Source organism: Colletotrichum fructicola (assembly GCF_000319635.2).
Source record: "Colletotrichum fructicola Nara gc5 chromosome Unknown KSG_Nara_v1_contig04, whole genome shotgun sequence".
Taxonomy (NCBI): domain Eukaryota; kingdom Fungi; phylum Ascomycota; class Sordariomycetes; order Glomerellales; family Glomerellaceae; genus Colletotrichum; species Colletotrichum fructicola.
The window spans coordinates 734378-758929 of NW_027094054.1; the positions used below are offsets into that span (position 1 = coordinate 734378).

Sequence of the window (24552 nt, forward strand, 5' to 3'; positions counted from 1 at the left end):
ATATTTGGTGTTTCTCTATTTTCTCTATTCTTTGGCTGCGAAGACCTTCTGTGTAGACGTAGAGGGATCTGCTCTTACGAGAGACCGCAAGCCTCCTGGAAAAATAAGTTGAACTTCGGAAACCGTAGTTGCCGTGGTTTCGATAACAACTGGCTCTTCAATCACACCATCTTGCCAACTAAACGAAACGAGCCAGCCACCTTTCGTCCTGACGCCTGTGAGCTGCCCCTGAGCCCAGTCCTTTGGACACGAGGGCAGAAGCCGGATCTCAACTGTATTGGCATCAATGATGGACGACTGAACCAAGCATTCGAGAATGCCAGCACACCCACCAAAATTGCCATCAATCTGGAACGGCGGGTGGCTGTCTAGCATGTTAGGCAGTGTAGAGCCTTTTAGTAGAAGATCCATGTGTTGTCCACAGCCTTCTGCATCTAGGAGCCTAGCATGCAGATTCAATAACCATGCTCTGCTCCAGCCTGTGTGTCCACCTCCATGAGCAGCCCTTCTTTCGAGGACGTTCTTTGCCGCTGCAGCCAACTCTGGCGACCTCGAGGGGCTGATGCGCTCTCCGGGGTAGAGTCCGAACAGATGAGACACATGGCGATGGCCTGGCTCCTGCTCTTTATAATCCTTCAATCCCCACTCTTGAATCAAACCATCGGAGTTGATCACCAGAGGCGGGAGCCTTTCCAGGGCCTCTTCCACTTTAGCCCTCAGCGGATTTTCTCCACCTAGAATATTAGTGCTCCAGAGGAACTTCTCGAAAGCGATGTGAATGATGGTCATATCTATAACAGATCCCTCGCATAAGATACCTGGCTCTCCTGAAACCGAGAGAAATGTGTTCTCAGGAGACAGAGATGGGTTGGTGACCAAATACCGCCCACAGGCTGAGGGTATCAGGTATTCGAGCAAAAACATGATTGCCCCCTCCAAGACCACTGCTGCTCTTTTGTGAAGGTTTTCATCGTACTGGTACTGCAGCATTTCGAAGATGTCGATACATACCCAAACACCACCTAGAGGCCAGATCGTCGAGGGCATCCACCGATCGTGAGGGTCTGTGTCGGCCCATATGTCGGTGTTGTGACGAGCACACCATCCTTCGCATCCATACATGACTCTCGCCGTCTTCTTTCCCCTCTCGGCCATTTTTTCTAGAAGCCCGAGAACGGGAATGGCGCATTCGATGAGACTACATGGCCCCGCTGGCCAATAGTTCATCTGTAGATTGATGTTGATGGTGTATTTCGAGCCCCATGGCGGTGCAAAAGATGGGTTCCAGATACCCTGCAAGGTTGCTGGCAAGGCCTTCTTGGAGTTTCGGCTGCATGATATAAGTAAATACCTTCCATAGTTGTGGTATAACGCAACTAGTCCCGGGTCTCTACTGTTTTTGATTCGCTCATCGGTGGGAAGATGACATGCGTCGGGCGACATCCGCAAACTTGTCCGATTGAAGAGGCCAGCATAGTCCTGTTGGTGGCGTTCAACCAAGTCACTCCATTGGTGGCTCAACGCTTTGAGTACATCGTCCACAGCGGCAGCCTCGGGGTCCTCAGTTCGAAAAGTTGTTTGAGCACCAATGACAATGGTGCATGAAGTCGAATTGACTATCAGTGCATTGCCAATGGCCTCCACGGAACCCTCTGCATCGTCGCAAGACACACCCAACGCTATCGCCAAGCGGTTACTATTATGGCCACCGGGAGTTGCCTTGAGAACAATACGTCCATTCGTCGCATCAATGCTGTCAAGGAACTCGTTTGTCTCATACTCAATCTCGCTAAGACGGTTCAGTCGCACGACGAAACGAGTAGCCTCGGACGCGACAACTCTGAACGCAAGCACATTATCCGGGAAACTTGCGATGGCATCTCGACGGTACGAGACCCCCCGGCATCGATATTCAACGGTCGTCTGGGCTGTTTCGAGACACAAGTATCGACGATAATCAGTCACATCCTCGACGACGTGGCCGAACTCGATGGTGCAAGTACCGAGAGGTTCATAATGACGCATGCTCGCAGGCGTCGCAAAGAACGCCTCGCGCACCAGCGACTCCGCCTCGGCGTGCTCTTCATCTCGGATGAGTTGTCGGAGCTTCGGCAGGTGGCGGAGGGCGTCTTTTGGGGTCCTGTCCTGCGGACCGCCGTACCAGACCGAGTCTTCGTTCAGTTGGAGAAGCTCGGTCTGAGTTCGCCCATGGACCATCGCGCCTAGCCGCCCGTTGCCGATCGGTAGGGCCTCAGACCATTCAGATGCGGGGGACTCGTAATGGAGGAGCAGGGGTCGGGGTTGCTGTTGGCTCTGGCCGGAGCCGAATGTCGAGGAGCCATCTGGACGGGACATGATTATTGGGTGGTTGGTTGGGAACGTCGTGCCGTTATGCCGGTCTCTGGATCTCGCGAGTTCGCGAGGGGTCTAGGGTCGCCTGGGCTCTTGGCTTGTTCACTTGTCCAGGAAAAGATCCCTCAGTCTGCGAGACAAAAGTTTGTCAAGCTGGTGATTTGATGATCAGACAAAGCGTCTGATGTCCGCATCCATAGTTGATGGGCGTTGGAGCGGTCATGAACGATTTTAACCCCAGACAACCCACGAACATGCCAGGGTCCTAGCTCGAAGTCGTATCATTTGAGGAAAATTGGCTCGGAGAGTGTGGGGTAACCGGCCGGCCGTCGCCTCGGAGCCAATCATCACGGGTCAAAGCAGCCCGAACACCCTCATCCCGGGATGGTGTGGTACTGGTCTGATTGAGATGCGTCGCCTACAGCCGCCGGACCAATCATGTGTAACCAAAGCCGCTGCCGGCTCGGTCCAGAGTGGATCTTTGGGGAGAATCTAGAGGCGGATGGACGAGAACGGCAATGTAGTGGTATGCAGGGAGCTTCTCATGTGAACCATGTGGACAATGAAAAGTCTGGGGAGAGCATCCCTCGACGTGGTTCGAGACTCACCCATCGGAAGGCCATTCCGTGGACTCGCAGAAAGAACATGCAGAAACGAGAATGCCACCCTATTTGCCAGAGCTGAACTGCAGGCTCTGAGAGTCTATATATCCGCCGGGCGCCACTGCAACCTGATCCCTTGACCCAGACAGGCGGGCTTCTTACTCATCGGTGCTACTCAACATACCAAAGTCAGCCCGGACCTGGATTGTGAAGGCTACGGCCCCGCGTCAAGATACTTTCTCTCATTGACTTGCCTAACCGAAGATGGCGCCGCGAGACGAAGTGGACCACAGCGTGGTCTACCACGATGATGTTGCCGAGGCCAACAAGATCGGGGTTGCCGTAGAGGATGTCACCGCCACCCGAATCTCAGAGGAGGATGTGATGCGCAAGTCTGCCGAGGCTCTGAGTCTGCGATCTAAGACTGGCCTGCGCATCCTGATGTATGTGCTCATTATGGGCGCCAACCAGGCTGGGTAAGAAACAATCAGACACAGGCACCGACATAATGCTGGAAGATGAAGCTGACTATCGGACCTGAACAGCTACGGTATCGACTGGGGTGTGATCAGCAGTATCAACTCCAACCCTCGATGGCACGATTACTACGGATTCCCCGACGCCGGTCCCATCATCTCTACGATCAATGCCCTCATGCAAATCGGCAGCTTCGTCGGTGCCCCGTTCCTTGCCACCGCCGATATCATTGGACGTCGTGGCGTCAACTTCGTCGGCAACGCTCTCGTTCTGATTGCTGCCATCATGCAAGCCATGGCCCCCAACCTCGCCTGCCTCATGGTCGGCCGTCTTGTCCTCGGCTTCGGCACTGCGCTGTGCACAGCTCCCCAATACGTTGCCGAGGTCGCACCCGTCCACCTCCGTGGTCGCATCGTTGGTGTCTTCGGTGCCTTCTTCCAAGTCGGTTCTCTTGGAATCATCGGCATCATGATGGGTCTGACCTCTTGGGAGGGAACAGACTGGCAGTGGCGTGTCGCCTTCTTCCTGCAGGCTGTCTTCCCTCTGATTGTCTGCATCGGCCTCTACACCGTCTGTCCAGAGTCCCCGCGTTATCTGATCATGAAGGGCAAGAAAGAGAAGGCCCGTGAGATGATTGCGAAGTACATGACCACGCACAACGATATCAACCACGAAATCGTCGATATCCTGGTCAATCAGATCGAAGAGTCAATTGAGACTTCCAAGGCAGGATTCCGGGCGACTTGGGATTTTCGCGTCTTCTTCACGCGCAGCGTATGGTACCGTACTCTGGTGCTTGCCGTGTATGCCGTCTTCCAGCAGTGGAATGGCGGTGGCATCATCGGCTTGTACCTCTCGCCTGCGCTGAAGACGGTCGGCATCACCAAGCAGCTCGACCAACTGGGCATCAACCTCGGGCTGACTGCCATCTACTTCGTTTTCACACTCTTCGGAGCTTGGATCATTGACTTCTTCCGCCGTCGCACGCTTATTTTTGCGGGCTTGATCAGCATCATCATTGCCCAAATCGCTGTCACCATCACGAGCTGGCAGTTCGACGTAACCGGCGGCCAGAAGTCCACCGCTATCCTGACTGTCGTTTGGATCTACTGTTTCCAGATTTGCAGCGCCTCATTCATCGCCACGATGCACAACCTGTACCCCGTCGAGTTGCTCTCTCTGCCGCTCCGTGCCAAGGGCATGGGTCTCTTCGCCATGTTCCAGGCCATCGCTGCTGTTATTCACAGCTACGGTATCGGTATTGGCGTCGGAAAGATTGGATACAAGATCTGGGCCGTGTACATTGTGTACAACTTTCTGCAGGTCATTGTCAGTTATTATCTCTTCCCAGAGACGAGCAAGCTCAACCTTGAGGAGATTGACAACATCTTTGAGACACCCGGCACAAATCCTGTTAAGCTGAGTATCAAGATTGCAAATGCCAAGAGGGAGAAGGAGAAGCTTGAGCGTGAGACTGTCACTGCTGCGTTGTAACGTACCAATATGGCCACCGAATGAGGAGCAGCAAGTTTGTCGTAGTCAAACGCGCTTTTTATACCCAATTTTATTTCAGAAATATTCTCAGGCCCCAATGTATGGCGTATTGTGTTTCTCGTGGTTGCTGCGCAAATTTTCACCCCGCCGCTTATGGCAACTATTACTAAGTGCTACGAGACGACGATTCGCCGCAACAAGACATCAGGAATGCCAAAAATGAAGCTCTCACGAACTCCCTAATGATGACAAGAGTGGGATTCGAACCCACGCCAATTACTTGACTAGCACCTGAAGCTAGCGCCTTAGACCGCTCGGCCATCTTGCCTATTGATGTTGTTGATGAAGGGCTTCGGAAGTGAGGCTATGGGGCGGATGCCCTAGGTGGGGCACAAGGGTATGAATGGCTGCATTGCCTTCAAGGTACTAGGTACCAGGGGCAGGGATGGTCATTCAAGACGTACCGCAAGTGAGTGACAGCCTGGATTGTAAAGACTATTGAACCGGCCACTGAAAAGCAAGAAAAGCAAGAGATGGTAACAATGGAGGTTGGAACGAACGACTCAAGAAGCCCATCCCGTAGTAACGTATTTTCAAAGGTGCGTCTGAACTATGTGACAGTTCATCCAATTGAGAGCGAAATTCAAAGTCTCTGTGGCCGAGTCGATGACGGATCATCAAATTGGATTGATAACATTCAATATAACAACAGTTTGTTACTGCTGAAGATTCAATGTGAACAAGGTTCAGAATAGACCGGAAGTGTAGCCTTTACACTCACGGGTACAATAGCCGCCATCTTCATTCATTTCGGACGGAGGTTTTGCCCCGACAGTGGGCCACAGCCAGCAGAACGGACCACAATCTCCGAAGTGGCGGCGGCGACCGAGTGACTTTGAAGCAGAATGTTTTGTTTGTTTCGCCCGAGAACCACAAGGCAGGCAGGTAGCAAACGGGTAGAGCCGAGCAAGACATGCATGGATCACTTGTTTTGCGACACATGACGCAAGTGATGCCACATGTCAGCCGTGGCCAGCGGGCGTCAGACCCCATGTCCTCCACTATGAGGTATCTCCAATTTGGGTGTTGTTTGACCCTCTCTATCATTCAGTAACTGGAGACCCCTTCCCCAAGGGAGGTTCTGTCCTTCTCGTAGCATTTCCTCCTGACACGAACAGACTGCTCCACAATCGTATCTTGATCAGCGCTTATGCCCAGGCCATCCCCTGTTAACGGCCCACAGTTCACTGTGCCTCTATCGCAAGGTCAAGATTTTGCAATTGATGAAAACGCTCCGACTGGACGAATATCCTTGCGTCACTCACCAAAATAATGTGGCTCATCGGTGAGCCTCAACACTGACTTGATCAGGAAATCGTTCTTTTGTCTTCAGAAGAAAGAAGAAATCGAGGAACGTTTTGCAATGGCACATCCCGTTCGACACAGTCGATGACCCATTTCTGATTTACATCACACTTCCCTCTCTGGAGTTGTGGGCCATCCACCAAACTGCCCGATAGTCATCATGACGAACGCCTTTTGAATTCAATGGATAAAAGAGCAAACTCATCCCCTAAAATGTGAACACAAAGTAAGAACCACATCAACCATCTTCCTCGCCGAAGCAGCGCCATCTAAGAAACAATGTCACAAAACGATCTAGAAACTGGGGGGCCCCTCTCAGGTCGGACCTCGAGAGAATCAAGACGCTCGCACAACTCGCGTGGCAGTGTGAAAATTGGCGACCAGATCATGGCAACCCATCACGGCGAACTTTCGAACTTGGAGGCGCACCTGGTCGCAGCCAGCGGTGAATTCGTCGGCACCTTTCTTTGGCTTTGGACTAGCTACGCTGGCCACCTGATGACAAGGCATCAAGCACCCGGAGAAGCGCCAGAAGGTGGAATGCTTAACACGACTCTCACTTCAACCGCTCTAGCATATGCGTTTCCACTGCTTGCGAATATCTGGGCATTCTACCGCATCAGTGGCGGCCTCTTCAACCCCGCGGTAAGACATTCATCGAACCTTGTTGCATACAAAACAACGAGCTAATTGAAGATGCCCACAGATCACACTTGGACTTGTGGCTGCTGGTCAACTTCCTTGGGACCGAGCGATCTTTTTGTTCCCCGCACAGGTTCTAGCCGCTCTGGCAGCTGGTGGGCTGGTGCAGTGCATGTTTCCCTGGGATGTGGGCGAAACGAACACTATCCTTGCCACAAACGTGTCGATATCACAAGGCGTCTTCATTGAGATGTTTCTAGCATCTCAACTGATGTTTGTGGTACTCATGTTGGCCGCAGAAAAGCAGAAGGCGACATATCTGGCTCCGATTGCAATCGGAATAGCAGTTTTTGGAATCATGATATGCGGTGAGTGCATCGCCGTTGAGGGCCTAATTTCTAATTGAAGCACATCTTGCTAACACATTGGATAGGTGGCTATTATACTGGGGCTTCTATCAACCCAGCTCGTAGTCTTGGCTCGGCTGTAGCCGGCAGAAGCTTCCCAGGCTATCACTGGATCTATTGGGTTGGACCTGCCATGGGCGGTGTTCTTGGAGCATTGTATTATCGCTTTGTCAAGTTCATTCATTATGAGGAGGCAAACCCTGGGCAGGATCACGACGGTCAATTTGAGAACAAAGGTCTTCCTGACGGTGCTACGCTACCTAGGGATATGTAAAGTTAAACTTCTAGTTCACGGACGGCACAGCCTCTTGGGATATCAAAGGTGTTTATGAACCGTAATATCAAACAGCATCAGTAGCAATGATTGAAGCAGTATAATGAAGAGTGATGGCCTTGTTTGTGACTAGACCGATTGGAACTCCAAGAAACTAGCCTCATCACAAAAATATGCATAGCCTATGGCGACTCAAAAACGACCCTAGTTATAAACTTCTCCAGCGGCACATCCCTCTTATTGAGGATCACATCCATGCAATGCTTGATGTGGTTCTCCTCCCACCCAGGCTGGCTCGGCCATCTTGTGCCCTTGAAGGGCGCGCGGAACTGTTTGCGCCAACGGAAGATGCAGTGCGTCAAGTGGTGGCGCATATTGGCGTAGACGACCTTCCCGGGCCAGACAAGCATGCTGAGTTCCGTCGCGTTTACGGGGCGTCTGCGCAGCTCATTGATGGGAACACCGTCGGTAGCGGTCTCATCATCAACCATGTATGTCCACGAGCCGTCCGGCTCAGGCCCCATACGGCGGTACTCTGCGGCGAGCTCGTGGTCGATGCATGATGGATGCTCCCACCGCATGTCAAACTCCTCAAACAGACAACCGCGCTCAATGGCATCTGCTGCCGTGTAGCCACAGGAGCGGAAGCAGTCGTGTACGGTCTGGACTGGGTCGCTGGCTGTCCGTTGCTGCTGGACCGCATGGGAAGCGCGGCCGAAGAGGTCTGCCACTCCGATAGCGGCGAGAATGGCAACCGTCATGATGCCCACGAGCCTTAGAGGACCAGGCCATCTTCTCTTTCGCCGAAGCCGGCTATCATAATCTCCATCATCGCCGTCGTCATCCTTCTCTGCGCATTCATTGTTTTCGAGTCTCGAATCTTCAGCTGACGGATGAGGATCATCGTAAAGCGGCATCTGCTGCGAGGAGACCCTATCATAGCGTGTCTTTCCTGTGGTAGCGGCTTGTAAGTCTCTCACGACGCCTGCCATCTTAGCTATCTGACTCATCGTAGTAGAGAAGGGTTGGGCGAAGACAAAAGGTGTAAAGGTGTCTGGTAAACCGAAGAGGAGTACCTGAGCTTCAGTAGGTTACTCGGGGTGAGAGAACTTGCGGGGACGGGTCACGGCAGGGTTGATACATATCACAAGGGGAAAAGAACTGGAAAGAAGTAGATTGCTGACAAACCATCTGATCCAGCTAGTTGAAGTACAGATACAACTTCCCAATTACTCAGTTGTCGAGGAGTGCATTAAGACTGGTAGCCGGTGCGAGGGGTTTCTCACCTTCTCTCGCACCATTGGTTGAGTCGCACGTTTGCACCTTGCCTTTGTAAACTGTGGATAGTTCGCTTCTGTTGGTAGTCGATCTGAATGGAAGTTGCCGTTGCGGAAGTGTAATCGTCGTGCCGGCCATACTTTACACTATCAACCAACCTGCATTAGTGTTGAGTCTGTATTATAGCAAAAATGACGTCCCATTGGGCTCTTCGGTCTCGGTCTTTGCAAGTGGTGGAACGAGCCGTCCGGGTATTCGGGTCTAGTACTACGTACATGGATGCTGGGGTCGAGTGAAGGGAAAAACGTCCGATCGGACATCGGACCGTGTAGAGCTAAAGTATATCCCGACCTCCGCAGTGAATGGGATGTCCCCTCTAGTGGAACGGTGAGAAGAAACAAAGAACGCGTAAATATCAGTCTTTAGTGATACAACTGATTACTAGGTATGTTTGCAACTCTTCTGCTTGCACCTGCCGCAAGGAAGTACCAAGGCTTCGGAATAAGCTTGTAGGCATGCTCCTCAATTCTTTCGGATTCCATGATAACATGGGACGCCTGTCTAATGGGTCACCGCATTCCCCAGCCTGGCATTCGGCTCGAAGTTGAAAGGTTGCACAGCATTCTAATTGGCTCGGGACATTATTTTGGAATAGTCAAGTTGAATCTCTCACTGTGCAGTGCTATGAATACTGAAGGTAAACTAGTCTTGTGATCTACAAGAAGAATACTGCGATATCTAACGACTCCATCTCACGCAAACAGCTTTCCTCCGGGTCAGTGGTGCGGACCGGGACTTGTAGACCAGTCAACAGGACCTATATGGCATTGCGAACGTCAGCAAACGTCAAGTTTTAAATTGACTTTGAGGAACATGTGGGAGCCATAGGGTTCGAGAACCTACCAAAATGGGGATGAACTAAGTTTGCCTTTTTGATGTCATACCAGTGCTCCTTTGACCACCGGAAAACGTTGTCCCAGTTGACACACTCGTGCTCGACATTGAAATTTAGCCACGGCTTTGGATGCCAATCAATCCAGTCCGAGGTGAGGACCGTCACGTCGGCGCGACACATGACAGCCTGGCGTAGCTCATCGATGCAGTGGTCAATGTGCATGGGCACTAGCTCGCCCATCTGCGATGACAGCATGGGCTGGTACGCCGGGTAGAGGTCCAGCGTGTAGCCGATTCGAATCATTCTCTGCGAGGGCATGTCAGGGTCAGTCATTTTAAAATGAAGGAAGATTTGAAGGACGGAATGTCCTTACCAAGCAATGCAGGTGATGGAAAATGTCGAGCATGCCGGCGTAGCCTCCCTTGCCGTCATTGATCTTCACGGCTGTACTTGCATCCCTACCCATCTTGGTAAGTTCGTCATCGTCGACGCGAATATTTATCGCTGCCGGACGTCAAATCAGCACTGATGTCCCTTCGTTATTTCCGCTGAATAATGAGTATTCTTACCGCTCAGCAATTCATCCCAGGCGTCTTCGAGTTCGGGTCTTGGGTCACCTCTGAACCGGGTCGTGTCGTTCAGCCCTGCGTGAAACTTGGCTTTTTCCAATACCACAGCCTCTTTCGCGGGGGCTTAAATGATGTTACACGCAGGTCAGCTTTATGGACCACTTGCTGACGCGCGGGGAGACACGAACTGTAGGTGAGACCGCCGCAACGACTACTGATATAGCGATCTTCTGCTGAGGCGAAGAGTATGACGACGGCTGCGATTAAACCGATGTAAACCACGTCTTTTGTGCCAAAATCAAGCCATCGAAACAAGTTCCACTGCTGCCATCTGTGACGCCGATTCGTTAGTTTCAACTTTTCGGTGGCGTGCTCCGCTAACAACGAGCTTGTTGTCGAATATGACGATGCCGCTTGTTCTTCGTCAATGGGAGAGAACGGGAGGCCGTGTCCGTTGTCATTGTTTTCATTCTTTCTGTGGCTGCTGTTGAACATTTTCAAGGCTGGCAAAGGAAACATCTCCTTGTTGCTGGTCTCGTTGTTGCTTGACACCGTAGATTGACAAGGGAAACGCCTTTGTTTCGGACTAATCAAGACGGTACGGAAGCGCAGGGGGGCTTTCAGCAAGTGTATGTCCAGCAGAGACATTCCGGGTGGCCGTGAGTCAATCAGTCCTTGGAAGCCAAACACATAATCAGCATCCAGCAATAAGACAAGGAGGGTGAAACCTACTCATGGAGACTAGAATCTTCGGGTCATGCATCCTGGTTCCCAGGCAAGCTTACTAGAGTCAGTTCAGCTGCAAGACTCGCATTTGCCCCGCTTACTGTGATGATAAATGCCTACATATTTGCCAATGCTGACCTAGATGTTTGCTATGTCTGGCTTAGCGGCCCTAAATTTCACCGTAGAAAGTTATGGTTGCGCAGTAATTCGCCGGCCCAGGCGGCTATGCGGCCCTAGAAGATGTGATGGGGCGGCATGTTCCCATCGGGAACTTTATTTTGTTAGATTGCGGAATTTACATAGTAGTCGAGTCAAACTTTATGCACATCGCGTAGATCAAAAGTTAGTAGTGTCGGTGTTGAGGCATTCTAGGGGTCGTAGAAGGCGGGGTGCGAAAGAGGGGTAACTTATGTGTAAAGAGGTGCTGCTCAAAGAAATGGCAGCGGAGCTCCGCTGGGTTTGTCGTGAAGAACCCCATGTACCTTTACCAAGCTATTGGCAATACCAGATGAAAACTGACTTTTATTGAAGAACATGGTTCATGTTTGTGAGCTTGGGGCTAAAGTTCGCCCATGCCAAGAATTAACTCGCCGTCTGTAGAACAGACATGGACGCTGAACTTGACTTCGTAGGCGCAGAGCTAGATGAACAAGGTGATCTATGCTAATAATACCAACAGTAAGTGAACAGCGATAGTTTTGTACTGAGAGTATGTTCCAGACCCGATTGGTTCTAAGTCCAGTTGCGTGTAATCGTCATTGGAGCCTGTAGCAGGACTGGATATGACGAGGATTTCGTAACAACTCAGACCGCATGGGCATGACCAATGCTTGGCGCTTAAGAACTATAGATTGTTGTACGACGTTGCCCTTTCACGCAGTATCACAGGAAGGAAACGGACGCAAAGAGTCACAACAGTAGTTCGTCAGTAACTCATGGTGTCATTCACGTTCTTTGCAGTTCACTGACCATTGATCTCGCAACTAATTGAGCTCTTGAAACAACAGAATGACCGGAATGTCTTCCTTCCTTTCATCAATCTTCGAGTGCCATCCCAATCTCAAGTTTCTAGAGTAATTCATGCAGTACTATCAAGCGTTGTAGTACATCAAGAGATCATCAGCCGTCTCGCGAACCTCAATAGCGGGCTGATCAGCCTTAGTTACAGGCTCCTCAGCCTCCTCGCGAACCCGAACAGCAGGCTGATCAGCCGTGGTTCCAGGCTTTGCCTGCATAGCCTTGCCGAGAGCCTGCAAGGCCTCTCCAGGATCTCCAAGAGCTTTCACAGCTTCCTTAGGGCCACTGACAGACCAAGTAACGCCATCTGCTGCTGTTGAGTATTGTCAGAACACCCACATAGCCGTGAACGAAAGGGAAGAAATTAGTTACTGTTGGGCGTAGGACTGGCCAAGGTGAAGCCCAGGAAGGCAAGAGATGCCAGTACACCACGAGCAAGCATTTTGATGTTGAGGTTCGGGCGGAGGGCTAAAAGTATTGGCTTGAATGAGATATCTCGATTTCTCAGATGACGGTGCAATGTAGATATTGGATGTGGCCGCAAGGCGAGGGAACTTATCATTTAAGTACGCTTATATGCTGGTTCATTGGAATATCCTCCTTTTACTCCGGCGCAATGAGGTCATCCTTGTGCACCCAGCAGGAATTGAATGCGATTCAATCGCTCTGCCCGGTGGAGTTGAGGAATGGTGGCAATGCAATGCGAACGCCTGTTTCGAGTTTCAACAGATTTGTTCACAAAGAGACTTCGGAAGATATGTGGAAAGTATCGTGATCGATGGATTGCATGTGGATAGATCAGCAAGGTTCAAATGTTGCCAATGTACTATCTCCGAGACTGGGTACTGTTTCCACAGAGAACTCAAGCCGGCAACATCTCGCGGGTGTTATCCGACTTTAGTCATTGGATATAATCCGGAATCGACAAATGAAGTTAGTATCATAGGGCAAGGTTTCGTTAGTCAAACTTCAGTTGACTGTAATATGCAGTAGAGGCGGCATGTTGCATGTTGGGGTAGAGTTTAGACGGCGTAAGAAACGCACTAATTAGCACCCTCATCCTTCGTGCAGGCGCACACGTGCTCTCACTTCGATCAGAGGAACTCAAGGGCTTTCGCCACGATAGGTCTAAACCCATGAAAATCGGGTACTGCTGATATCCCGCAGCTCGAACAACTGATTCGCCGCATTTCCTGGAGCCCTCTCCTGCTGCCAGAGCTTTACCCACAAGCGTCCTTCACAGTATTTCCAGATCGTATCAAAAAATGGGTTGCGCACAGCGGCAGACGCGGTTGTCACCATCGCAATTAGGAAGACCTAGTAGGGCCTGGAGAGTGTATGCACTCGCGTTACTGTGCAGCAGCCTTGTAGGGCTCAGCACTTTAACTTGGTGGGGAGGCGCGGTGACGGTTAACATGGAACCTCTCCAACGGTGGTGCACATCTACCCATCAGGCGAAACATCAAGGAATCACAGAAAATTGTAAGAAACCCTATGTAGGTATTATAGAGCAGATGTTAATACGTCATTGCAGTTCCTTTGAAGCTCGTCAGATTCACAGAGATGCCGGCGTTTAAAGCCGAGCCCAGTCCAGAAAGCAATGAAGCCTGGCATGCACTGTCAATGGGCCACAGCCTCGTTGAGCTCAATAAGAGCGAGGCGCAAACCATGTATATTGGGGACGGACTACCAACCACCAATCCGGCCACTGAGCTTTATGGTGTAAGTTGGACGCATCAGCTGCACTGCTTGGTAAGTTGTGTCCTGATAAACGTATTCGACACCGTCGTCACACCTATTGTAGTCGCGATGATGAGAACGCTCATGATGTTACGCAGGGGATGATCAGACAGGGATTCTGGGACGTCTTCAGGCAGCGAAACGAGTTTCTGGATCCTTCCCCATCTGCTTCTCTTACAAAAAGCAAGACAGACCCTAAAGGTCATTATTTGGATCACTTGCAGCACTGTTTTGACTACCTGCAACAAGCTATCCTGTGCGCAGGTGACGTGACGCTCGAAGGGCGCGCACCAGAGGTAATGGATAAACCACCGAAGATCAATGGTTACGGAGCTGCACATCAGTGCAGAGACATGGTACGGGACTCCCAGTCGTCGGATTTCAACCAGGATGTGAGCGCGCTAATACTGAAGTCTTCTCAAATAGAATGCTGTTAGTGAATGGATGAAGACGCATGCTGTGAAATCGCGTCCGCGCTTTGTAACGCAGGGTCATGGTACACATGGACATGGGATCGGTGGTTACGGTAGCTAAGCAGTAGGCGACGACTGATACATGTGTTTCTTCTCTACCTCAGGTTTTTGGGTTCATCGTTCACAATGCATTTGTAAAGTAGACAGGAGGCAGATATATGTAACGTTTTGACATGTTCTAATCAATCAAACACGCCTAGAGGTGAGGCAAAGTCTTGCCAACTAGTCAGTAGAGACTCTCCTCGCCACTATCTACAAGTCCCGTGACAAGTACTGCCTGTCATGCTTCACTCACAGGCCGATGCTCGGGTACAGCATGATTTAGCTTATGTCTGTTATCGACATGACGGCGGTCCATGAAGTCGTATACCTCGTCCCAATTCTTACAGACATGGGGGAACTGGTACCAATGGCCGGTCACCGGTCCCATATTTCCAGAGAGTGCCACGTCGCCAGCACACATGAGAGATTGTCGAATCCAGTCGATGCAATGGTCCACGTGCGTGAAGTCGTCACCGGGCGAAAGGCCCTGATAGAGGCGGTCGTACTCAGCCATGATAAGATACTGTGGGCATTAGTAAAGGTGAATTCTTCCTCAAACATCGAATCATATGACCCGATGAAGGCGGTAACTTGGAAAATATTCTTACTAGGCAATGCAAAGAATGCGCCACTGTAGTTCCTACGGCTTTCCCGCGCAGTGGCTTTCCAGGCACACCGTGTTCAGGTGGCACCTTATAATTGATGAGCGTAGGAAAGTCATATTTGGTCGCTTCTTCATCTGAGATGTAGAGGAATCCTTCTCCGGCTGTTTTTGTGCGACCTGATGTCAGCTTTGGGGGAGATCATTGGAAAGTTGACTGAACATAGCGGCAGGGACCAATACTGACATGGTATCAGTTTCTCCCATAGCTTCTTGACCTTTTGGAGCGATTCCGGCGACGAGTGATTGGAAATGTATTCCGATGTCTTCTCAAAATACTGGATCTTGTGGGAGATGGGCGGGAAGAACCCAATCGGATCGGTCTGCGGCACGAAATGAAATCCATGATCTTGACCTCTTCGAGACTGATGCATTCCAATGAGCCATGGCACTAGCGCACCTAAGACCGAGCCAGCAAGAAGCCACAAGAACGGCATGCAAAGGCGTTTTTGCTTTTGCCATGGTTGACGTCCTTTCTTGTGTCCTTGGAACATGTGCGGCAACAAAGATTCGCTGGCCATGTCAACGTCTGATAGTCGGTCAGAAGAAGCCTCGTCAAATCGATCGCCGTCTCGCTCGTTCTTGTTGCTGAGTGGCATTTTGGCTACTGGTTTCGCGGAAGAGATGTGAATCAGAAAGCGAGGTGATACTCTGGATCATTCCAGTTTGCAAAAACAACCGGACCTTCTAGTGGGTATTCAGTATAACCCCTCACCCACTCCCATATGAGGCAGCAAGATAGGGGGGGCATGCTCAACTACCTAGTCACTATCTTGCAGGGGCCCTATGTCGAACGTGCGGAGAAACGCGTCAAACCTGCGGGGAATAATTCCGAGCGAGGGCAAGGTTGGCAATGACGATGGCATAAGCTTTCTCTTACGCATCCAAGCTCCCGGGGACATTCTGGTATGTACTAGTACTTCGTTGAAGTTCAAAATCAACCGATGTTAACCTTATTCTAGCCTTAAGTTCACAATGAACCTGTTTTCGGGGATTCATCACTCCTTGATGTATACATACCTACAGCGAGCTCGAACTAGTTGGCGAAAATAAGCGCGAGTGCTGCACGACTCTGTCAGCAGGCACTTTCTTACTCGTACCTGCATTAGAGTCAACCTCAACCTCAACCTCAACCTCAGAAGCTTGAACGTCTAACCAGGGCCCATGAATGTATTAATCCCTCTCGCTCACGTTAAGGCCGAGGTACTGGCGTTGATTTCTCATCTATCTCCCCGTAGTACCGCGCGTCAGAAAGTAAAAGCCCCGCACACGTGCTTCCCATGTCTCTTACACACTACTCGAACCTACTATGCCTCCTGACATATTGCACACGATGAGCAACGAGCAAAACGCTGGAACATACTCAAAGACCATGGGATGACAGAATGCAAGATGCCTTTTAGCCGCCGTGGGCGATTTGTGGCGACCGGGGATATAAGTGATGTGTTGGGCAGGTCGGAGATATTGTCCGGTTGCCCGAGCTCTCCCAGGTCAGGCGTTGGCCATGGCGACTTTGACATGATTCGGTGAGCAGAAGAAGGCTGTTCAGGGTTGCTTTCTACGTAGGCTAGTCTCAGCTTTTCTGTCGGCATTAGATGTCTCATTGATCCATGATCGCGGCGCCCCCTTAAATAGCCGTGATAGCAATGATTCCGGCGAAAACCTGCGTGAAGCTGAAAGGCTGCTCCATCGAAGGACGTTTCCTCATGATTAAAACAGTGTCAAAAGTTTAGTTGAATCTAAACCTGCTGACAAGCCTCCCGGTGAATGTGATCAACATCTCGAGCACTTCCTCACCATACACCTTTCATAGCACTTTTCTCAAACTTCTAGGAAGTTTTTGCTAGCAACGCTCATGTATGAGCCCGAAATCTCTATGGAAGGGCCTTTGGGCGCGTCGCGGGCTACACAGCCGGCCCAACTGCGGTCTGGCAATTCACGCATAGCCACCTCATACCTGGATGGCCTGCGTGGTATCGCGGCCATTCTCGTCTACACCTATCACTACTCCATGGCGCTCGAGGGCAAGCGGCTACTGAATGGCTACGGACCACAAAACTCATCGTTGATCTCCCTCCCAGTCATACGACTGATTCGGCATTCGGGTCCAGCCATGGTGTCCATCTTCTTTGCCATCTCAGGCTACGTTCTCAGCGTGGGCCCTCTGCGCCATGCCCGCTGGCGGCAATGGGATAAGCTGCTGGTGTATCTTTCCGGCGCTGCCCTGACACGTCCGGTAAGGCTTCTGGCGCCGAGCATCCTCCTGACCGTAGCAAGCCTTGTGCTTGCTTGGTTGGGCTATTACGAGCGCGCTGCGCAAGGGATGTGTTCTCCATCTTCTGACGCTTCATCTGTAACATCTTCTTCACCACAAAGATGTGACTTTCACCCTGTCACCCCGCCGCATCTTGCGAGTCTGAGTGCCCAGATAGCTGACTGGTTTGGCTTCGTGGCACGCGAGCTGGCGAACCCTTGGAACTGGGAGGCCGGGCTGCGACCCGCATCGGCATACGGCCTTCATCTGTGGACGATTGGGGCCGAGCTCCGGTGCTCCATGGTTCTATTTGCCGTGCTTGCTGCGCTGGTCCCCTGTCCGAGGCCTTTTGGAAGAGCTGGCTTGTTGCTAGCCTTACTGACGTTTTGCGCCATATGGGGGAGGTGGGATATGGTAGCCTTTCTTGCAGGGCTTGGCTTGGCTGTGGGAGATGCCAACGACAACGAGATCGAAACGCAGCAGGATGATGCAGGTCGTCTAGAAGGCGGCCAATGGCAAAACGCGAAGGTACCCGTGCTTGATGGAGCAGGACTTATGATGACGATACTGCGTCGTTTTATGCCATATGTCTCTCTAATTGCTTCTCTCTGGCTATGCTCTTACCCCGATTCTGGTGGTCACGAGGCTTGGGGTTTCGGCATTCTCTCCAGCATTTCGTCCGACAGGTATCTGTGGCACACCACCGGGGGTATCCAAATGCTCTGGGCGATACGGAGAATAAGGCCAATTCGACACTTTCTTTCGTCATTCACTGCGGTACAATTTCTTGGACGCATCTCATTTTCTCTGTATCTTGTCCACGAACCCCTTCTGCAGGTCTGGGGTTGGCCTTTGGCTCGTTCATGGTCCGGGACTCCTTGGCCAATTACAGCGCTTGTTTTCATTATCGAGACATGCACACTGCTTTGCCTTGCGAGCCTGATGTGGATGACTGTAGATCAGCCGGTGTTACATATGGTCAAAGTGATGCGGCAATATCTTTCATGGTAGAATAGAAGAGAAAGAATTTGAAACTTTCAATCATCACAGACTTTGACATCCTTGAGATGCAAGGAGATTTATCTACAAGCAGTTTCTGAAGAAGAGTCTACCTGAGCCGGCACGCAATTGGACATAGTCATTCGGTACGCTCTTGTCCTTCACTACTAGCTGCGTTTGATACTGACTAGACCTCACTTGCCTCGACCTCTTACCACAACAGCAAGACCGTTAAGCAAAGAGTACCATCTTTCTTTCCCCGCCCATAATTTGTAATCTTTCACTTTCCTAACGCATCCCTATCGTATCATGTGGTGGACATCTTGCTGAAGTGCCACTGAAAGTGAAGGTGGAACTCCGTGCGCCCACCATAGACGTCTTGTGCGAGAACGTTGTCGGGCATGTCTGCCTCCGGACAGGGTTTTGATTGAGCCCTCCGGACTGGAAGATTTGGTCGTATGTGGGCGTCCATTCCTCGGTCCGGCTACCGATTTCTTGTTCCTCGACCCAAAGGCGCCATGAGGCCCGTTGAACGCATGTCTTTGCTGGCCGGTATTGGAGCAGTATCTTTCCTCGCGGTGTAACTGCTAGCGCTTTCGAAAAATAGTCTGCCACCTCTCGGTTTACCCGCTGGCTTTCTGAGTGATGTCGTCTGTTTTGGTCGTTGAGTTTTCGGTAAAGTCGGTTAGGGACCATTGCCGGAGCGTAGTCGATGACTTCCACGGGAATATCTCCGTATGTCTGAGTAAGGTTGTGGGCGAGTCTTTGTACGGATCGTTGGTACAGGACGTGCCCTCTATTGATAGTCGTGTCATGCATCAAAACATTGTCAGAGAGAGATTCGCCGTTACCGAGCTCCCGTTGAGGCCTTGGTCGAGGTGTCACGATGAAGGCACGCATTCCAAGGCTCTGTGGAGTTTCTTCGTTATCGCCGAACATGACGCCGGCATTACCCCTTCTCGGTTTCCGGATCAGATCATCCAGGCCATATTGGAAAAGCCTGTGTGAAGGGTGATTTGGAGGAAGACCTTCATGCATGTCTTCCAGGACGCGATATCTGAACTTCGGCTCGAACGACATATCCTCCTCGAAGATGTGGCTGATCCAGGCTCCGCGTCGGGAGACGAGAACTACCGAGGTACAACCATAGAGACCTTCCAGCGCCAGGGCGGTCACTTCTGACTTGAAAAGAACCCAGTTTGATGTGATCATACCAACATCCTCATGATCCACGTGCTCGGAAACACCATGTCTGACGACTTTGGGCTCGTAACCGATGTCGACCTCGGGCATTTTATTGTGGTTTGAAATCTCACGGACCTCCTCTTGCAGAAATTTGCCTTTGTCTGTATAATCGCTTGGGTCTGGCCAGTCACCCGGAGCCGGGGCACTTCGCTTTTGGCTTCGTTCTGGTAAGAGTGATTTCGACCTCTGCTTAGGCGTTGCTGGGCGAGCCATTTTCGCGCAAGGGCCAGGGGTACCAGCTATTTCTTTCAGAGTCGGAGTCTGTCTCTTGGAGACCGGCCGTCGGACCAGACTGGAAATGATGTGCTTTGTGATAGACGTATAGCCACTGCTCATGAGGTTGCGTGTCGGTTGAGGTTGCTGATTGCACAGTGGGTCTATTACAAGCAAGGGATTAGCAGGTCGAAGGTCTGGTGGTCTCAAAGGCGATAGCAACTTACTTCGCATCACGAAACTCGAGGCAAGCTTGGCATTAGCTGAAGAACTGACTGTGCTTGATTGATTTGACAACAAAACTGCAGTCGGCCTTCATTATGAGGTCGTCCATTGCTTGCGTTGTAGCCATTTTTATCTTGTCCATATGCGTAACTTTCTGATAAGGAGAAGACATTTTTAGGTCCAAGTCTGAATTTGGTACAGGTGCTGGCGGCGAAACAATTATCGAACTTCTGGTCGTTGATAAAAAAGCGGGCTTATCGGTCGCGGTCGCGTCGTAGATAGTTGCATGGGTGCTCGTCTGGCTCGATTTTGGTGTTTCAGTGCTCATAAATAGGACCCCAGTCTGAAGTAAGGTCAAAACACCAAACAAAAATAGGAATACTGGCCTTGGCTTACCACTAAGGAGTGTTGCTGAGACATTGACGCCGACCAGGTGCAAAGGCAAACTTCCAGCCATCTGGCCAAATCATTCAGTGCACAATTGAGGTATTTCCACGACGACGCCAGCCATACTGCTGCAAGCGACCGCCTAAATCTTTGGTTGAAGCTATGACTGATGGATTGCAAAAGCTCCACAGAGCATGTCACAAATTTCTTAAGACGTTTTCCGTGAGCCGATAGAGGCGATACGGACGATTGTCGCAATAGGGATGTTGAGGACCTCAAGGACACGAAGGACGACAGAGACGAAGGGGCGGCGGTAAGAGAACGACAATGACAATAATTTAGCAAAATATGCCATTGAACCCTCTCGATCTTTAAGTCGGGAGTATGCTGTCAGACAGGAAAACTCCCATTAACAAGGCTCACTGACTTTGGGCACTCGGCATGGCTGGACCCTCTCTCAAAAGCTGCGCGGTCTTAATACCATGATGACCTCAATTACTGTCGCTTTATCTCTTCTGTCAGAAATTAGGAAAAGTATTGCCCGGATCCCCAGTAAAGAGGTCTTGTCGTATTTGCTCGCAAGCGCTCACCTGCCTCGATGAAATCCTTCCATCTAATTATTCCAACCCCGTGAGCCTAGTCGACGAAAAACATTACGGGCAACAGCAAAGCCGCACTCACTCGCCATTACAAAATGCAAGTGTAACTTTAGTTCTTTGAAAAATATTTCTGATATTTCCGCTGGAGATTCCGGGGTCTGAGTCTTGCGCGCCGCAAATTCATCCAAGATTCTTTACTGCATTGTAGCAAGTAGTTAAGTAGTTTGTGGAGAGCCCTTGTTCCCTACGGCTACTCAAGATCTCGGTCCACCATTTCCACGGACCAATTCCCCGAGATCTTCATAAATTGGCATTCGCCAAACTCGATCATGATTATGAAGCAGATGGGTCTACAAGCCTACGACACGCATGCAGAAGCCGCCCTTGAACTTGGCTGTACACAATCACAACCTAGCGATCGAGCACGGTTGTGAGGTGATGTACAGAGTCAAAGTAACCAAACCTTGCTTATTTGCGGACCGCAGCGGGAAAAGCGGCTTCGGTCAGTGGGGGTGTTGATCCGTGTACAGTCTGACGTGATTTTAATATTGAAGTATATCTCAGTTCATCCCTACGGATTTTTAGGGTTTGGCTGCACGTACCCGATGCCCGGGACGCAATGCAAATATGCACAGAAGACAGGCTCGATAAGAAATCCCTATGCAGCAGTATCACCCCGAGCTCACCCCCCACTTGATATGATTACGGGAGATCACTCGTGACGGAAAACCTTCTGGCCGGAATGCGACAGGCGCGCGGGAGAGGCCCCGCTGCGGACAGATGCCATAGTGTTTTGCCCGTGTAGGGTCGCATCGACAGGAGCTGACCCTGGGCGCCAAGAGCCGGTCTGTGCGACGATTGATTGATCGTATCCTGTTTTTGAAGATACCGAGGACTATGAGCCGGCGGGCTGAAGAAATGGTCGAAATCACCTCATGGCTGAAAGTGTGATCGACTCGTGATTCAAAGGTGCACTTCCAATAGCTCTGTGCGTTGACAAATACAAGTCGAATCTCATGAATTTCCGTCAGATTGAACGACAACCCCATGTCATAGCCAGATAGACGAGAGCCTGCAGTTCAGATGATGCAAGTGACCCAAGCCACCACGTTTATCAGCCAATACCCGCCGGAATGACTCGCATCTTCACTCTTCATAGGCGAAAGATGCCTACCTCTCTGCTGATCTGCAGGGGTACATACAATCTGCCGGCTGTCAGCTCTCTTCTCGGTAAGCACTGCAACCATTTGATTCATGATCCTGAAGCACGCCCGCCTGGGCAGTTCGGGGACATCGGAAAGAGAAAACCTGTATTCGTCCGAATCGCAAGATGGGATAGATAAAAACATGGACCCCAGAGTTATCTGGGGTTCCCTCTTTCTTGAGTTCAACCAATGTCTTGGCTCCATCGATCGCAGGTTCGTTAATCCACAGTCAAGCCGTGACCATGGATGAAAGCCCACACGGTCATCAGCTGGCGAGGAGCACGCCCATGCCAGCTTTCAACATGACTCAAAGGGCTTGTATCGGATTTAATGCTTCCTTTATCATCTTCATTGTCTTCGTCATTGGCATCAGACTTTACTCCAGATATGGCATCACCAAGTCGGGAGGCCCAGATGATAGTATGTGTCGAGTATGTGCCTTCACAGCCAAGTTCGATAGCTGATGTATCGTGATAGTTGTGATGGTTGCTGGCACCGTAGGCACTATGATCTTCATTCGAGGAACACTATCTTGACACCGTCTCGCAGATCGCGACAATTATCATGTCAATATGCATCATCATTTCTGTCTCTAATGGCCTCGGACTCATTAGTAAGAAACGGGATGTCCTGCAAATGCCCGAGCGTAACTGACTTGGTGTTTAGTTGCCGACATTCCACCCGAAAGTTGGAAGCCCATGTTACTTGTTCGTCGTTCCCCGCCCATGGCCCTCGCGTTATCGAACGTCAAACCATTCAAGACTCTAATATGGTATAGTCCTTCTGGATCTCCCGAGTCTTCTACGCCTTGGCTTTGATGCTAGTAAAGATAGCCCTGCTACTCTTTTACCTACGTCTCGACCACCGACCACGTATGCGATGGATAGTCTTTGGATTGATGGCGGTCGTCATCGCGACGGGGATCGCCCACGCCGGCATTTCCATCTTCGAGTGCAGCCCGCCTGCCATATTCTGGACATTTGGAGGAAACTTTAGGATATTCGGAGAACACTGCATGACGGCGGCTACGCAACAAAAGTTCTGGGACGCGACCGGAGCTATTGTTGTCGTGACGGACCTGTGCTTGTGGCTGTGCCCCTTACCCATGGTGTGGTCGTTACAGCTACCCATAGTAAGAGACTTTCTACCTTTGAGTCTTGTTAAGTTGCTAAATCTTGCGACCATAGCGACAGAAAATCGCGGTTTCTGCTGTATTTGCTCTTGGGATAGTTTCCGTTGCAGGTATGTCTCAAGGACACCATCCTCCTTGCCCTTTTCTTTCATCCTGCTTACGATCCAAAGCTGCCTGCACGCGGTTCTACTACGTACGAAAACTGGCATCGACGAAGGAAATCTACCAGCAATTCGCCGAGTCACTTATCTGGTACTCCCTGGAGATTTACCTGGCCATCTTCTGCGGGTGCACCTCCGCCTTCAAAGTCTTTCTCAGGAAGCATTTCCCATCGTTACTGGGCTCCTTAGCTTCCAAGACAAGATATGTTCTCGGAAGCAGCGGCAAGAATGGGAATGTTAGGATGACGGCTTCATCGTTCCCCATGCAGAACTTATCCGGCCGGCACACGGGACGAAGAACCACCATCACGGCCGTTGACACCCGCGAAGGGTCTGAAGCGCGGAATGAGGTTCCACCAACTAATGATAGTGAAGAAGCCATTGTTCCGAAAGCCAGTACAACGGATTGGGATACGCGGAAGGAATAGAAATATTAATAGTAGACCCTGTAACCAACTTGGTTGTAATTGACGCAAAATATGGCGCTCGACTCTTGTAAAAGGATACCAGAGCTTTACTCTTTTCATCCTCTCTGTGAACTGTACGGTGGATGCAGAAATTGTATTGTTGTCTCTTGGTTCAATAGAGAAATGGAGTGGTCTTACAAGGATATACCGCGAGCCCTTGACGAGGGGTGATGGTTGATGCAGTGCCTGATTCGGGAGTGACGAGACGCACGCCCGCAGAATGGGAGGCTGGATATTGTTTTTGTGACTCCAGCATGTGATTTCATGTCAGGCTTCAAATATGCGATCGACGTTTTTTTTTGGCCACTGTGGGAGACACGGGCTTATCAGACAGATGGCACAGATGGGTGGTACATACCATTCCTCTCCAACGGTACATGCATCCAAGACCCTTAGTCCATGGTCCGTCGGCACTTCTTCAAAGGAATTTTAGTTCCGGGCATTATTCCTAGCCAGTTATTCTTATTTTGCGTATCAACCAAGCCTAGTTCCAGACCGCAGCCATGTCTCGGATAAATCTCCACAAGTATGGGAACGGCAGTTTTGATCCAGAACCGTATGATGAGGCACCACAAGCAACTGCCGCCTTACTGCTGTTAGTCAAGAGTTTGCGACATGGCTGGCTGAATCACATTCACAGTCTGCTCGCGC

The 24552-nt window shown here is 50.8% G+C and overlaps 8 protein-coding genes across 8 annotated transcripts; 3 read left to right on the top strand and 5 right to left on the bottom strand.

The window, feature by feature from the left end:
* Positions 1 to 24: 24 nt before the first annotated feature.
* Positions 25 to 2355, bottom strand: FUC95A-3 (Alpha-L-fucosidase 2; the record flags this gene model as incomplete). The annotated part of the gene is made up of 1 exon (XM_032019881.1): positions 25 to 2355. The coding sequence occupies one exon, from the start codon at positions 2353 to 2355 to the stop codon at positions 25 to 27; it is 2331 nt and encodes a 776-aa protein (XP_031882957.1).
* Positions 2356 to 3218: 863 nt separating this feature from the next.
* On the top strand, positions 3219 to 4925 carry CGGC5_v006982 (Lactose permease; the record flags this gene model as incomplete). Its single annotated transcript, XM_032019882.1, has 2 exons — positions 3219 to 3430; positions 3500 to 4925. 2 exons carry the CDS (start codon positions 3219 to 3221, stop codon positions 4923 to 4925), a joined length of 1638 nt encoding a protein of 545 aa, XP_031882956.1.
* Positions 4926 to 6677: 1752 nt separating this feature from the next.
* Positions 6678 to 7613, top strand: AQY1-1 (Aquaporin-1; the record flags this gene model as incomplete). The annotated part of the gene is made up of 3 exons (XM_032019883.1): positions 6678 to 6935; positions 6997 to 7300; positions 7366 to 7613. The coding sequence occupies 3 exons, from the start codon at positions 6678 to 6680 to the stop codon at positions 7611 to 7613; spliced, it is 810 nt and encodes a 269-aa protein (XP_031882959.1).
* Positions 7614 to 7795: 182 nt separating this feature from the next.
* On the bottom strand, positions 7796 to 8605 carry CGGC5_v006984 (uncharacterized protein; the record flags this gene model as incomplete). The annotated part of the gene is made up of 1 exon (XM_032019884.1): positions 7796 to 8605. One exon carries the CDS (start codon positions 8603 to 8605, stop codon positions 7796 to 7798), a length of 810 nt encoding a protein of 269 aa, XP_031882958.1.
* A 1139-nt stretch (positions 8606 to 9744) lies between these two features.
* ustYa-9 (Oxidase ustYa) lies at positions 9745 to 10850 on the bottom strand (the record flags this gene model as incomplete). The annotated part of the gene is made up of 4 exons (XM_032019885.2): positions 9745 to 10092; positions 10160 to 10290; positions 10356 to 10478; positions 10544 to 10850. 4 exons carry the CDS (start codon positions 10848 to 10850, stop codon positions 9745 to 9747), a joined length of 909 nt encoding a protein of 302 aa, XP_031882953.2.
* Positions 10851 to 12172: 1322 nt separating this feature from the next.
* Positions 12173 to 12540, bottom strand: CGGC5_v006986 (uncharacterized protein; the record flags this gene model as incomplete). Its single annotated transcript, XM_032019886.1, has 2 exons — positions 12173 to 12411; positions 12471 to 12540. The coding sequence occupies 2 exons, from the start codon at positions 12538 to 12540 to the stop codon at positions 12173 to 12175; spliced, it is 309 nt and encodes a 102-aa protein (XP_031882952.1).
* Positions 12541 to 18890: 6350 nt separating this feature from the next.
* CGGC5_v006987 (uncharacterized protein) lies at positions 18891 to 19560 on the bottom strand (the record flags this gene model as incomplete). The annotated part of the gene is made up of 2 exons (XM_066151778.1): positions 18891 to 19063; positions 19119 to 19560. The coding sequence occupies 2 exons, from the start codon at positions 19558 to 19560 to the stop codon at positions 18891 to 18893; spliced, it is 615 nt and encodes a 204-aa protein (XP_066008699.1).
* Positions 19561 to 22443: 2883 nt separating this feature from the next.
* Positions 22444 to 23862, top strand: CGGC5_v006988 (Satratoxin biosynthesis SC1 cluster protein 4; the record flags this gene model as incomplete). Its single annotated transcript, XM_032019888.1, has 7 exons — positions 22444 to 22561; positions 22619 to 22638; positions 22691 to 22754; positions 22808 to 22848; positions 22920 to 23273; positions 23329 to 23383; positions 23444 to 23862. The coding sequence occupies 7 exons, from the start codon at positions 22444 to 22446 to the stop codon at positions 23860 to 23862; spliced, it is 1071 nt and encodes a 356-aa protein (XP_031882954.1).
* Between the last annotated feature and the right edge of the window lie 690 nt (positions 23863 to 24552).